General features: G+C 43.9%; 1 protein-coding gene across 1 annotated transcript in view; it reads left to right on the top strand.

Moving 5' to 3' along the window:
• acer3 (alkaline ceramidase 3) overlaps positions 1-15,156 on the top strand; it is a 183,959-nt gene that overhangs the window by 149,959 nt on the left and 18,844 nt on the right. The window contains exons 7-9 of the mRNA XM_078222578.1: positions 6,723-6,781; positions 11,341-11,442; positions 13,741-13,848. Of these exons, the coding sequence (XP_078078704.1) occupies positions 6,723-6,781; positions 11,341-11,442; positions 13,741-13,848 (269 nt within the window). The remainder of the gene's footprint in view (positions 1-6,722; positions 6,782-11,340; positions 11,443-13,740; positions 13,849-15,156) is intronic.

The raw sequence follows: 15,156 nt of genomic DNA, 5'->3' as shown, positions 1-15,156 counted from the left end.
TTCTCTACACCCTAGCTATGACTGTAACACTACATTCTGCACTCTCCTCTCTGAACGGTATGCTTTGTCTGTATAGCGCGCAAGAAACAATACTTTTCACTGTATGTTAATACATGTGACAGTAATAAATCAAATCAAATCAGATGTCTTGGAGAGCTAATAAAGCTTAAGGACATTGCATAAATAGGAAGGAGAGTGGCAACGGAGGCATACAAAATGGGTTGCCTATTGGCTATTTGACCAGTTTGATGCCCCTTATGATCTAGGGCATGGGGAGAGCCAGAGACAATAGAGACATCAGGTAACCTGTGGCAGAGTCCAGTGGCTTCCACTAGCAATTCATTAGACCAGAGTCCTCTTAAAATTAAGCCAGATTTATACTTCGCAATCTCAAGTTAGGAAAATGTCTTGCGATGTAAACTAGAGAGTGTTGCAGTTCTGCACTGCAGTAATATATAATAGCAAATTACTTCACTGCAAGCATTAATATTTCCAGCAGTAGTTATAATCAAGGATATGCTGACAGATGAAAGGAGGCTTGTGTGAAGTACAAACACCAGCATAGTTGGGCGAATAGTCGATTTCTGTGCTTTGTATTCTATGTAATTAGACAAAAAATGATTTTGCTATTAGCTGCAAATTATAGCTTGATGCTGCTATTGAATGAAGTTACAATAGTAGAAGCAAAATCGCTGATATAATTCAAGGGTAATTGGGTGCTGTGATGGAGGAGGGTTATTGACTTCTACATCTGAATCTAGCAGATTGGCCAAAGCACTGCGCTCATCTGTATTTCATAATGTACACATATTTTGTGGTTACCTCTGGCACTTATTGAAAGTTATTTTGAATTTGTTTGATTGTCAGATGTTAAACTGAAGATCATATATCTGCTTCATTTATGATGGTTAAATATGTTTTTCAAAGGGGGAAGGAAGGGGTTTTATTATAGCGACAGTGGCAATGTTTCAATACAAAAACACTGCACTCCTTAATCTAAACCACAATAATTTGGAATTTTTCCCTTGTCCAAATCAAGCATTCTGAGGTAAGGTTTAGTAAAGTTGCACAGTAAATTTCCCCTGCTTTACCGCAACAAGGGTTGCTGGGGTAATTTGAGCTATAAAACAGCATTCACCCAGCACTTTGATTCTCATGATGCAGCCTCTGCATGATCCACATTACACGGTCAGATCTTGGCCACAATCTGAGCATGTTGCAACATTTTGCTTATAAATCACTGACCAGGTTAACTTAACCTTCTCAACACAAACTTCTCAAGGGCCATTAGGAATGGGCAATAAATGCTGGCTTTGCCAGCAACGCACAAATCCAATGAAAGAATTAAAAAAAGAAACATTGCCAAGAGCATCAAAGAACATTGCAGATTAGCTTGTGAGAAATTGTAGTGCATTGGACCGTGCTGACAGCTCCAGATGGTGGACTAATCATACTTCATTTGGCATCCGCTGGCTCAAAGGGCTCCATGGTTTAAACTGGCTAGACACTACCTAGATGGTCAGGAGTGTGGGTGCTTTCTTCATGAAAATGAACATTGGGCAAACACTTTTGTTTGTAGAGGAATGAGAAAGCAAACACCAGAGAGAATTGTTCCTGGTACGGTGCTACTGCTACTAAGCGATGGGTTTTAACACAGTTGTTGGTATTTTTCCTTTCCAAATTGGACAGTGAAGCGTCAAACTCTTGTTCTTGAAGAGGGAACTTCTTTACCCAGGTTTCAAACTTGTTAAAATATTTTCCTGCCTTCCTTCCCTTTTAAAGGATCTGGTCTAGTCTGCTTGTTGGCACACTAACCCACAATTTCCTTTCATGAATGTCAGCAGACAGGAGGATCCTGGAGTGATGTGAAGTAGATTGAACTTCATTGGAAAAAAAACTATTCTACTCATTCCTCTCTTGCATATGAAACAGACTGATTTCTTGATTTACAATTGGCTTCTTCTTATTACCCTCAATTCATTTTCCAAAAGAGAGGAGGTTTTCAGGTAATGGTAAATGTGGAATCATTGAATAAAATACCACATTGTGAAGAAGCTTAATATTGCAGTCCCTAAGCCAAGATGCTGTGTTACAAAATACAAGCCCAGTAAAAGTGCTTCCCAGATTGTAGGGACACAAATGCCTCTTACAGAATCTGAGAGAAGATTCATGAACTTCAATATCACACAGGTTTTGATAGAGGTTAAAGAAAAACTCTTTCCATGGCAGAAGGGTTGACACAGTAAGAAGCCTCACAACACCAGGTTAAAGGAACAAATCAGAAAGGTTGACAACCAGAGAACACGGATTGAAGGCAATTAGCGAAAGAATCAGGCGAATTTAGGAGAACTGCTTTAAATGCAACAGGTTATTATGGTATTGAATAGACTATCCAAAAGGGTGGTGGCAGAAGATTTAATAGTAACTTTCGAAAGGAAATTGGATAAATACTTGAAGGGGGGAAAGTTATTTGTTTATGGGTAACCAGCAGGGGAGTGGGACTAATGGATAGTTCTGCATGGGAACAATGGGTCGAATAGCCTCCTTCATAAGGGTAAATTGTAACACTAGCATTTATATCACTAAGGACATTATATTTCCATCTGTATCAGAACAGTCCAAAATGCCCAGCTCCATCACCTCAATACTTTTACTGGAAATCTCTACACTGCAGCGTTGCCATATCAACTTAGCACACACAACTGTTATAGAATCCAGTTAGTCCCATTTCCCTGCTCCATCCCCACAGCCCATAGAATCTATGATGCAATATTTTTATGGAACTTGTTCAGTCTTTTTTATGTGTGCGCTCATCAAATGAAGGATAAAATGGTTAGGGATGGGTCACTTTCTGTTTTGGCTGCTAATGTGAGTAATAAAGGTTCCAACATTCCCTCTACCTCAGTCCTGCAATGCACCCTTAACTACAGCCTCAGTAGAGCATCTATGTCTCACTTTCCCACTTCCGACACCAACCATGCTGTGGCCTTCTTTGCCAGTACCGTTTTAATCCCAGTGTTCTGTGGGTCAAAGAACTGCATTCAAATTACCAAAACTCATCTTGTGTAGTCTCACAGCTAGGGAACAAATCAGAATTTTGATCCATCCTTTCCAGCTTGGTTTAAACCCAGATACCAAAGGCAAACGAGCCAGTTTCTAACCCAACGTTTCACCTCATCTCAATTTAATTATTTAGTGTGAATGTAATCAATGACATGGAATTGGGACTTGTAATATCACCGTACCAGAATCACAGTGCTGCTTTCAGATGTTTGGTCTCCAGGTATATTTTTTGGGGAGGGAAGCCAGGGCTTTGAGTATAGGAGTTGGCAAGTTGTGTTACAGCTGTATAAAACTTTAGTTCGGCCGCATTTGGAATATTGCGTGCAGTTCTGGTCGCCACACTACCAAAAGGATGTGGATGCTTTAGGGAGAGTGCAAAGAATGTTTACCAGGACGTTGCTTGTTCTTGAGGTTTTGGGTATAAGGGGAGGTTGGATAAACTCAGGTTATTTTCACTGGAAAGATGGGGCTGAGGGGTGACCTGATAAAAGTCTACAAAATTATGAGGGGCATAGACAGGTTAGATAGTCAGAGGCTTTTTCCCAGGGTGCAAGGGTCGACTACAAGAGGGCACAGGTTTAAGGTGAGAAGTGGTTAGTACAGGGAAGATGTGCAGGGAAAGTTTTTCACACAGAGGGTGGTGGGTGCCTGGAATGCACTGCCAGTGGAGGTGGTAGAAGCAGGCACAACGTTTAATATGCATCTTGATAGACACAGAGGGATAGAAATCGCATATCAGCGCAGGCTTGTTGGGACCTCCAGTAACCTGTATTTTCGAATGATTGCTTGATTATTAATTACTCATGCACACTGCGTCCTTGTGCAGCTCACTGATTTTTAGTCACATCCTATTGAGTTAGTCTGACAGGTGGTGAACTTTCTTATTAGAAGATTTTTCTAAAAGCCTCAAAGGGATTAGAACATGTAATATTCTGACAACAGAATCTCCAATGAAGTATAATAAAGTTCAATGAATCTTCCAGACTGACTGCAAAAAGGTGGTAATTATTTTTTCATACAAGTTGTAGTTATCAACTTAAAAAAACACAATTATCAACAGAATCAAATCTCTAGGTTGGTGCTGTGACTCTCTAAAATGTGAGCTGCAAAGTGGTCATCAGCATTCACTCTGAAAATATTCTCTTCCTCTTCCTAATGCACATGGAGCACACCAGAATGATAGGGAGTGGGATAGCTTGATCTTGGTTTCGGACAAAGCTCGGCACAACATCGAGGGCCGAAGGGCCTGTACTGTGCTGTACTGTTCTATGTTCTATGTAAATCCTCAGTCTGGCCTGACTGAGTTGGTTGACATGATGTGGAGATGCCAGCGTTGGACTGGGGTAAACACAGTAAGAGTTTTAACAACACCAGGTTAAAGTCCAATTAACCTGGTGTTGTTAAAACTCTTACTGAGTTGGTTGAACCAGATCAGCAGTTGTGATGCTGTACTTGTCTTTCGTGAATCTCTGGGTAGGATGGGGCGGAGTCCTAGTTTTGGATCACTGCCCCATGACTCCCGCAGACGTTGTAATTAAACCTGGGGATTTTTTCGGAAGCAGTAAAACGTCATATGGTGAGTTGGGGCAGCTCCTACAGAACTAATAGCATCACTGGAACAATATCCTTGTAATCCTTGCATTTTCATCCCCTTTGCCAAAGTTAACACCTCTGTTTGTTATGATGCTGATTCTTACAAGAATATTGTTCCACTGATGCTACCAATTCTGTCGGAGCAGTGACCTGTTTCATCGGTAACAATGAGACCAAGGCCCACAAAATAGAAGATTGTGTCATTATGCTTACTGGTCTTACAACTGCTTGAAGCAATTTGAGGTGTTTAAGGAATACTTTGGCTCAGCAATAGAATACATTATCTTGAGCAGTATTTTCCATGTGTGATATGCTAAATAAACTCTGCCCTAGTCTACCCACAGTAAGAAGTTTAACAACACCAGGTTAAAGTCCAACAGGTTTATTTGGTAGCAAAAGCCACACAAGCTTTCGGAGCTCTCAGCATCAGAAGGGGCTTAGAGCTCCGAAAGCTTGTGTGGCTTTTGCTACCAAATAAACCTGTTGGACTTTAACCTGGTGTTGTTAAACTTCTTACTGTGTTTACCCCAGTCCAACGCCGGCATCTCCACATCTAGTCTACCCAGCCATACAAATTATTTTAAAGTCACACCATAGAATCATAGCATCCTACAGTGCAGAAGGAGGCCATTTGGCCTATTGAATCTGCACAGACCACAATCCCACCCAGGCCCTATCCCCATAACCCCATGCACTTACCCTAGCTCGTCCCTCTGACACTAAGGGGCAATTTAGAATGGGCAATCAACCTAACCCGAACATCTTTTTGGACTGTGGGAGGAAACCGGAGCACCCAGTGGAAACCCATACAGACACAGGGAGAATGTGCAAACTCCACACAGACAGTGACCCAAGTCGGGAATTGAACCCAGGTGCTTGGCAGTACTAATCAAGGTGCCACTGTGCCACCCATATCAATAAGCTTATTATCTGAATAATGGTTTTATAATGCATATACAATGACTTCCCATAATCTCAGTATCTTTCCTCGTCCTATGTCCAAAGTATTCCAGTAATTCCATATTTGTGTTAAAATCACGATTAGTTTCACTGTTTTCCACACCTCCATCCGATGAGGAGAAATCTTTGCTTTCCACAGATGCTTCAATGAGACTTGAAACTGAAACTCAACATTGCCTAATCTGTGTAACCCCTCTAATTCAGACCACAGTTGGACAAAGTCTGGCTCTGCCACACTAATTACTGATGTGTAACACTTGTGACTTTCACAAGGCTGCAAAGATTTCTGATATGGAGCCTTTTGTAGATGTGTGGGTGTAGACTTTATTTGGTGAATCTCATTTCTAAAGTGAAAATGCTTGTGATTTGTGATGTGGCATAAATGAACATTTCAATAAGAATAGTCAGAAGAGACTGGATTACTCTGCAAAGCATCCTTTCGTCTTTCATTTGTGTGGATGTTTGCATGGCACCCTTGTTGAATAATTTGATCACTCTATATTGGGAATGGGGTCCCATTGCAACCTGACCACTCAGCTTTGTTACAGCATTCTGTGGTTGTCCACAGACTCCATGGGGGGAATTTTCCCGTCCCACCCACTCCAGGAATCATAATGGGTGGGGGGGAACCATGCAAAGGTCCGTTTAATTATCTCTTGACAACAGCTCCTCCACAAACCACTGGTTTTACTCGGGTCTCCCTTCTAGAAATACTGACTGCACCGAAGATGCAAATCTTCACCCTTGACGGCCAATCAGCGTCGCCGCTCTGCTGCCCTCTGCTGGACCTTGTTCATTTGCCTGGTTCACTAATCTTCCATTTGAATCCTAACTACAAGTGAAGATTTCTTGGAAGGTGCATTACAGTTCTACAGCAGAGCGAGTGTTCTCTGCCAAGATAAACCTGATGTAGCAATAAGGGTCATTGTAAAATCTGTAATAGTGGTGAAAAGTGTAAGGCTTAACTATTTATTTAACCTGATGAATGGAAAGGCATGTTTATTTGTTTCTATGTGCTAATATAATGATGATTGCAAAGTCATTAATTTCTCAAAGGCATCTTGTCTATTTGTGCTCAATGCTTCCTTTCCTTTCCTGTTTTACAGGTCATGTACGGCTTTCTGGTCGGCTGCCTAGTCCTACGATCAGTATATATTGTCACGTGGTAAGTCGTGTTCAAACAATGTACAGTCCCTTTATAGAGCACTGTGATTTTCAGACTGAACTTCATGGACCTGTCCCAGTTTGCGAAGAAGGTCCTGGTCTCATGTTATGATCGTGTGGACCATTCAAAGTCACGCCACATAAGATAACACGATTGTAGAGTGGATAGTACATTCTTAGACATGGGCACCCTGCAGCTTAAAGGATTGCAGTCAAAGAACATAGAACATAGAACATTACAGCGCAGAACAGGCCCTTCGGCCCACGATGTTGCACCGACCAGTTAAAAAAAAAAACTGTGACCCTCCAACCTAAACCAATTTCTTTTCGTCCATGAAAAGAGGGAATGAGTAACCAGCAGTCAGAAGAAGGGAGACTGGCAGGTAGCCGGGAAAGTATCTTATTCAAGAGCTGCTTTTCTGTGTTGGAAGACGGTGAGAGTGCTGGTTCCTTTGGGGAGTGCAGCCAGAGCCAGGTTCATGGCAAGGTGGGTGGCTCATCTACACAAGGGAGGGGTGGAGAGTATGAGTGGAAGAGCAATAGTGCAGGACACTGAATAGCGAGGGGTGCAGACAAGTGTTTCTGCAACCAAAGACATAACTCTAGGATGGTGTTACCTCCCTGGTGCCATGGCCCTGGATGTCATTGAAAGGCTGCAGGGCATTCTGAAGTGGGAAGGTGAATAGTTAGAGGTCTTGGTTCACATTGATACCAATGACATAAGTAGAAAGAGGGATGCGGTCTTGCAGCAAGAATTTAAGGAGCTAGCTAGCAGATTGAAAAGCAGAACCTCAAAGGTTGCGATCTCTGGATTGCTACTGGTGCCATGTGCCCGTGAGTGAGTATAGGAATTGGAGAATAGAGCAGTTGAATCCATGAAGAGATGGTGCACGAGGGAGGACTTTAGTTTCCTGGATCACTGGGTCCATTTCTGGGGAAGGTGGGACCTGTACAAGTCAGAGGAGTTGAACCTGAATGGGAATGGGACCAATATCCTTGCAGGGAGGTTTGCTAATGCTGTTGGGGGTGGGGGGAGTGGTTTAAGTTATTTAAGCATTTAGATCAGCACTAGAAACACCATAGTATACAAGGCCGAGTATACATAGACCAAGTGCTGGCACAGGCATGATGGGCCAAAGGGCCTCTTTCTTTGCTGTAAAACTCTATGATTCTACAGTAGGCTGGTGGTTATGTTGCTGGACTAGAAAGGCAGAAGTTTTCAGCTCACATAGAAAGTTGTGAATTTGAATTCACTTAGTCTTGTGAATCCAGGAAAATAATGGTGAGTTCTACCAGTTTATTGGGAGAACCCAAGCACTTCACTAATCCTCTTCTGGAACCTGCCTAACCTACCTGGTCCAGCCAACATTTGACTCCAGTCACTACACTATGAGGTTAATGTAGTGCCTGTGGGCAATTTGGAATGGGAAACTACCTTCCCATTGTTGCCTACCTCCTAAGAATAAAAAGCGACTCTGGCTAACTTTGTATTCTTATTTTGGTAGTACCTTCCCATCTGGGATCACTTGAGTAAGAATTGATTCCGGGCTTTTGTGTCAAACTTGGCTTAGTAAGTGACACTGTCACCTTTTGAGCCAGAACGTCGTGGGTTCAAGTCTTACTCCAGGGACTTTGCACATTATCCAGGCGGGTACTTCAGTGTTTCATCAGCATTGCATTTAACTAAAGTGAACGTTTATTTATTAGTGCCACAAGTAGGCTTACATTAACACTGCAATGAAGTTACTGTGGAAAATCCCCTAGTCGCCACACTCTGGCGCCTGTTCGGGAACGCTGAGGGTGAATTTAGCATGGTTAATGCACCGAATCAGCACGTCTTTCGGACTGTGGGAGGAAACCGGAGCACCCGGAGGAAACCCACGCAGACACGGGGAGAATGTGCAAACTCCACACAGACAGTGACCCAAGCTGGGAATCGAACCTGGGGGTCCCTGGTGCTGAGACAGCAGTGCTGACCACTGTGCCACCCTGAGGTACTGAGGGTGGTACTGGGAGAATTCCCAAGTTCTTCTTCAAACTTTACATCCACTGGAGAAGCCAAATGGAACCTGAGGCACTGAGGTTCCATTTGGCTTCTCCAGTGGATGTAAAGTTTGAAGAAAAACTTGGGAATTCTCCCAGTGTCCATTCTTTCTTTCCAGGGGAGAGCATCCCAGAACAACTGCATGAACTCTTGTGTTGTGGGGAAGAATCCTAATTAAACTGATGCAGGCAGGTAATGGAACAGTGCAGTCAGGTGTGTATGTTTTAGGATGTCTCTTATAGCTCAGGTAGTTTCAGAGGGAACTTTTAACCTGAACCCAAACCTATTCATAATTTCCATTTCAAATGGAAGGCATCTGATGCACATTGCTACAATTCTGTTACTGAACCAGCAAGTTGAAAGGCAATAACCCAGAGTGCAGCATCCCATCAAGGTTAAAAGGAGAATAAAAAAGGCAAGATAAACAGGGAAATAAATAATATCGAGTCGCAACATTGAGCATACAAGATCCGTAACTGAGCGTGGTTCCAAAATATTATTTCTTCTTGTGATGTTGTGTTTGTTTTCATTTTGTTTGTTTTGAACACAAGTGAAAGATACTCCACTCTGATGGAATTTGGTCAACTTGAACTTTGGCTGGTACTCTCCTGCATCCGTTTAAACTCTTGAGAGCACTTTGTTCCATGGTTCTATTCAGTGCAGGAGTGATAAGAACAGGGTCACTCCACTGGCGTATGGTTTTCCTTCCGGCAACAGTTAAATCTGGGCTTGTTAGCTTTGGGCTCAAAATACACATCACTAAAAGAAGTAGACAAATGTCTCATTGTAGCATCTGGGATGGGAAGCTTTAATGTTTCATCTTTATTCTGGTTTTTAAAAAAACTCTGAAATGTAATAGGATGAAGAATGTCTGGCTATGATTTGGCATTTATTCTTGTGGTTTAAAGTTTCCAGAAAAATTCCATTTTACATTGAATCTTCCACCTTGAAGTGATTCCAAATTTCATCATTTTCAATTGGATCCTCATTGCATCTCGCTTCTGAATGTAATTATAATAGTGGATTATTGTGTTTCTTTAGGCCAGCCTATTCCCATAAAGCCAAAAGCTGCTCAAAAGTTTTTTTTTCTCATCCTTTTGTAGGCACCTTTGGCAATTTGTACATATTTTCCAATCTCTTTGTGATCCTGCAATCTATTAGAAGTTTTGTAGCACTGTTTGAAGGCAATGGGATAGGATTTTCCAGCCCTTGCAGCTGGCGGTGTTCTTCCAGTCTCACTGGCGGAGCTCTTCCAGTCCCGCTGGCGGGGCTCTTCCAGTCCCGCTGGCGGGGCTCTTCCAGTCCCGCTGGCGGGGCTCTTCCAGTCCCGCTGGCGGGGCTCTTCCAGTCCCGCTGGCGGGGCTCTTCCAGTCCCGCTGGCGGGGCTCTTCCAGTCCCGCTGGCGGGGCTCTTCCAGTCCCGCTGGCGGGGCTCTTCCAGTCCCGCTGGCGGGGCTCTTCCAGTCCCAGATGTTGTCCGAAGATCTTAGAAGATCTTAGAAACCCTACAGTGCAGAAAGAGGCCATTCGGCCCATCGAATCTGCACCGACCACATCCCACCAGGCCCTACCCCCATATCCCTACATATTTACCCACTAATCCGTCTAACCTACGCATCCCAGGACACTAAGGGACAATTTAGCATGGCCAATCAACCTAACCCGCACATCTTTGGACTGTGGGAAGAAACCGGAGCACCCGGAGGAAACCCACGCAGACACGAGGAGAATGTGCAAACTCCACACAGACAGTGACCCAAGCCGGGAATCAAACCCATGTCCCTGGAACTGTGAAGCAGCAGTGCTGACCACTGTGCTACCGTGCCGCCCCGCCCTTCCAGTCTTCCAGGGCTCTTCCAGTCCCGCTGGCGGGGCTCTTCCAGTCCCGCTGGCAGGGCTCTTCCAGTCCCGCTGGCGGGGCTCTTCCAGTCCCGTTGGCGGGGCTCTTCCAGTCCCGCTGGCGGGGCTCTTCCAGTCCCGCTGGCGGGGCTCTTCCAGTCCCGCTGGCGGGGCTCTTCCAGTCCCGCTGGCGGGGCTCTTCCAGTCCCGCCGGCAACCCCACCACGGCAGGTTCCCCGGCAGCGGGATGAGTGAGCCACACAAAACAGTGTAGACATCAGCAGGACTGGAAAATTGCGCCGTGGGGGAGTGGAAAATCCCGCCTAGTGTTTCTGATGGAACTAGTGTGACATTGAGACATGCATATGAATGTTGAATGTTATGATGGCTCATTCTCTGATCACAACGCCCAGTGCTTGAAGACGTTAACACACGTCATCCTTCATGGTCATTTATATCAGTTCAGTATAGCAATATGATTACTGATTTAATTTGAACTTACTACTTAAGCAACGCCATCAAAACACACTTTATGGTCATTTATTTCTTTATAGTTTGCATGCAGTTTGGCTTCCATATTTGACCACTCCGTAAAGCACTGGGGGGATATTCTGACGGCATGGAAGATGTAGGTTTAAGTCTGTCATCTTTATGATTTTTAAAATGTTTTTCTTCCAGGGTTTATCCTTGGTTGCGGCCCCTTGCCTATACATCACTAGGTGTATTTCTGATGGGCTTTATTCTCTGGAATGTAGACAACATCTTCTGCAATAATTTGAGGTAAGTTTTATGACTTTTGATTGGGTATGGGTGCGATATTTTTCCAGAGCAAGTCATTATGGTCAGGAGCCTATTGGTGCAAATGGTGATGGAAGCTCGCAATAGATATGTACTTAAAAAAACAATGTATATGGGGGCTGCACAATAGAATGGATTAATTGGACAGCTCTGCCAAAGAGCTTGGACAAGCATGACGGACCAAGAGGCTACTTCTTTGTTAAATGATTCTATGATATAACATCAATATAAATACTTCCTGAATTTGTTTCACCTTGCTTTGCAATTTTCTCCATTTTTATCCACGGGCAGTGCCAATTGTGGTTGAGTTCAGTTTATTCCGCTGCTGTTGGTGTTTTACCTCAGCATTTCATCCAGGGAATGCTAATCCAAACATGGGCCAAAAGGGGAGGACCATGAATATTGGGAATATAGCAGATATTCTGCCTACCCAGAAATGATCCTTTCCTTTACCAGGAGAGTTAAAGTTAGTCAAATCAAGATAGGAATTTAGATGGGGGAGTGGTGTGGTGGTAAACTGTCACTTTTTAAAATTTCTCAAAACAAAGAATCTTTAAGTCTTCTCAAAGACTTGACATAGTTTTGTCTGTTGTGGTAATTGGTCAAATGTACAGAAAGATCTGTGCTAATCTTAGTCGGTGCCTTCATTGCAGCTGAAATTGGCCTCAGCACCCCGAAGTGAAGGTAGCTATTGCTGATTGCTATAGAGTCGTAACAGCACAGATGGAGGCCACTCGGCCTGTTGAGCTCATGGAAGCTCTCTGTAGAGCAACCCAATCAGTACCCTTACCCTGCTCGAACCCCATAGTGCTGCAAATTTATTTTCCTGAGTGACTCATCCAATTTCCTTTTGAAATCATTGATAGTCTCCACTTCCACCACCCTCAAGTAGATAGCAAGTTCCTGATCATGACCACTCGTTGTATAAAAAGTTCTCCCTTAAATCCATCCTGCAGTTCTTACCAAAAGTCTTAAATCTGTGTCTCCTGCTCCTTGTACGATCAGATAATGTGAACAGCTTCTCTTTGTTTACCTTATCACCTTGTCCACCTCTATCAAAGGAGAACACCAGCTTCTCCAACCTAACCCTGTGGCTAATATCCCTCGTCCATAGAACCATTCTAGTAAACCTTCTCCGTATGTTTGCAAGGATACTCACATCCTTCCTAAAGTGTGGTGACCAAACTGGATGCAATTCTCTAGTTGTGGCCTAACTAGAATTCTATAAAGCTTCACCATTAACTTACCTGCTTCTGTACTCTTATTTATGGAGCCCAAGATTCCTATGCTTTGCCAGCTACTCTCAATACATCCTTCCGCACGGATGCACAGTGTGGCACGGTAGCACAGTGGTTAGCACTGCTGCTTCACAGCTCCAGGGACCTGGGTTCGATTCCCGGCTTGGATCACTGTCTGTGTGGAGTTTGCACATTCTCCTCGTGTCTGCGTGGGTTTCCTCTGGGTGCTCCGGTTTCCTCCCACAGTCCAAAGATGTGCAGGTTAGGTTGGTTGGCCATGCTAAAATTGCCCTTGGTGTCCTGGGATGCGTAGGTTAGAGGGATTAGTTGGTAAATATGTAGGGATATGGGGGTAGGGCCTGGGTGGGATTGTGGTCGGTGCAGACTCGATGGGCCGAATGGCCTCCTTCTGTGCTGTAGGGATTCTTCCACCTTCGAAGATAAATGCACAACTCTGAACCTCCTCCAGTTCCCTGTCCCTGCACACTAGATTATTAAGTCTAGAATCATAGAACGTAGTCTAAAACAGTTACAGCATAGGGCAGATCATTTGACTTGCCATGTCCATGCTAGCATGTCTATATTCCCTTCTGCCAAAATGCAACACCTCACACTTCTCTGTATTAAACTCCATCTGCTGCCTGTCTGCCCATTCTGCTACCCTATCTATGTCCTATTACAGTATTATCCACAGTTTGCCTCCATGCTTGGTATCATATGAAAATTTTGACATGTCACTCTGTATTCCAAGTTATCTGTATCTCCATGAGTTTCAATTCCTTGGTTCTTTCTGGAAAGTGTATGTGTGTAAATTTTGATTGAGGACACAGCTGGTCTTGGTCAAATATCTCCGGAGTTGAAATGATTATCGGTGCTCTTGGGCAAACCTGCCACATTAGCAGTAGCTCCTCGGTGAAAGAGGAACTGGCATCCATGGAACTATCCCAATATCGGCTGGCAAATATAGCAACAGAGGCCAACATTGGTAGATCATATGACTTTGGATGACTTTTGAAATGTAATAAATCTTTCCTCTCCCAAGGGATATCCGGCAAAAGTTACCATTCCATCTCCTAGGTGCCATGACGCAGTTTCACGCTTGGTGGCACATCCTAACAGGCCTTGGCTCCTATTTGCACGTTCTCTTCAGGTATGTTTCACGTTAAAGTTATTGGCTGCCTTTCTTAAAGATGAAAAATGATTTTAAAACTGTGTTTTGGCTCCATTTTTCCGTGAAAATACGGAAGACGCTGTTTCCAGTTTGTTAAACAAACAGACCCAGGGCTTTGGGCCAGCTTTGACCTCACCAATGTAGGTCCTCAAGAATGGCCCACTTGTGTTCAGGGAGTCTGAGTAAAATTTAGAATTGGGAATCAGATGGGGTGTTGGGGGTAAATTCTCTGGTTCTAGTCATATCTAGTACAAAGGAAGATGGTAGTTGTAGGAGGTCAATCATCTCAGCTCCAGGACATCGCAGAAGGAGTTCCTCAGAACTTTGTCCTCGACCCAGCCGTCTGCAGCTCATCAGTAACCTTCCCTCCATCATAAGGTCAGAAATAGGGATGCTCACTGAACAGTGTTCAGCACAATTCCTCAGACAATGAAGCAGCCTGTACCGAAAGGCAGCAAGACCTGGACAACATTCGGGCATGGGCTGATAAATGGCAGGTAACATTTGCACCACACAAGTGCCAGGCAATCACCATCTCCACCAGGAAAGTGTCCAACCAGCTCCCCATGGGATTCAATGGGATTGTCACCATCAGATTCTCCCCCACTACCAAAACATTGGGTGTCACCATTAATCAGAAACTGAACTGAACCAAGCACACACTGTGGTTGCAAAAGCAGGTCAGAGGCTGAGCATTTTGAGATGAGTAACTCACCCGTTTCACTGTAAAAGTAGTTTGTGTAGTGAGGAGAGGTAACTTTAAAGGCTGAACTTCTGCATATGTAGTACTTGAAGCAGAACGTTTGGCAGAAGGAGAAAAGGAAGGAGCTTACACAAGTTGACAGATAAAGCACTTCATAACTAATGGAGTACTGTTGTAATGCAGGCAAGTGTTGCATATTGTCCTTGAGGGCAAACTGTTGCAGTTTGTCACTCTTAGACAGTTCTTAAATTTTTGAGATTAGGAAGGGAGGTAACCAAATTAATCAAGGACAAAAGGTCATTTGTAACGAAGGATTAAATTAGGAGGTTGAGTGCAAGGGGGAACGTCACGTGAAAATTAGTGATTGAGGGGATAATAGAGGAGCTGTCAAAGAAAGCCTTTGAGGCAGACAGTAATTATATGTACAGTAGACCACTGCAGTCCCTGTGGTGTAGGCGCACCCACAGTGCTGTTTAGGGAGGGAGTTCCAGGATTTTGACTCAGGGACAGTGAAGGAACGGCGATATATTTCCAAGTCAGGATGATGGCCGGAATTCTCCCAAAAAATCCGAAGTGTCGAATTC

Source organism: Mustelus asterias, chromosome 10 (assembly GCF_964213995.1).
Source record: "Mustelus asterias chromosome 10, sMusAst1.hap1.1, whole genome shotgun sequence".
Lineage (NCBI taxonomy): Eukaryota > Metazoa > Chordata > Chondrichthyes > Carcharhiniformes > Triakidae > Mustelus > Mustelus asterias.
The sequence above is the reverse complement of the archived record's forward strand: the minus strand, read 5'-3'. Positions and strand labels throughout refer to the sequence as shown.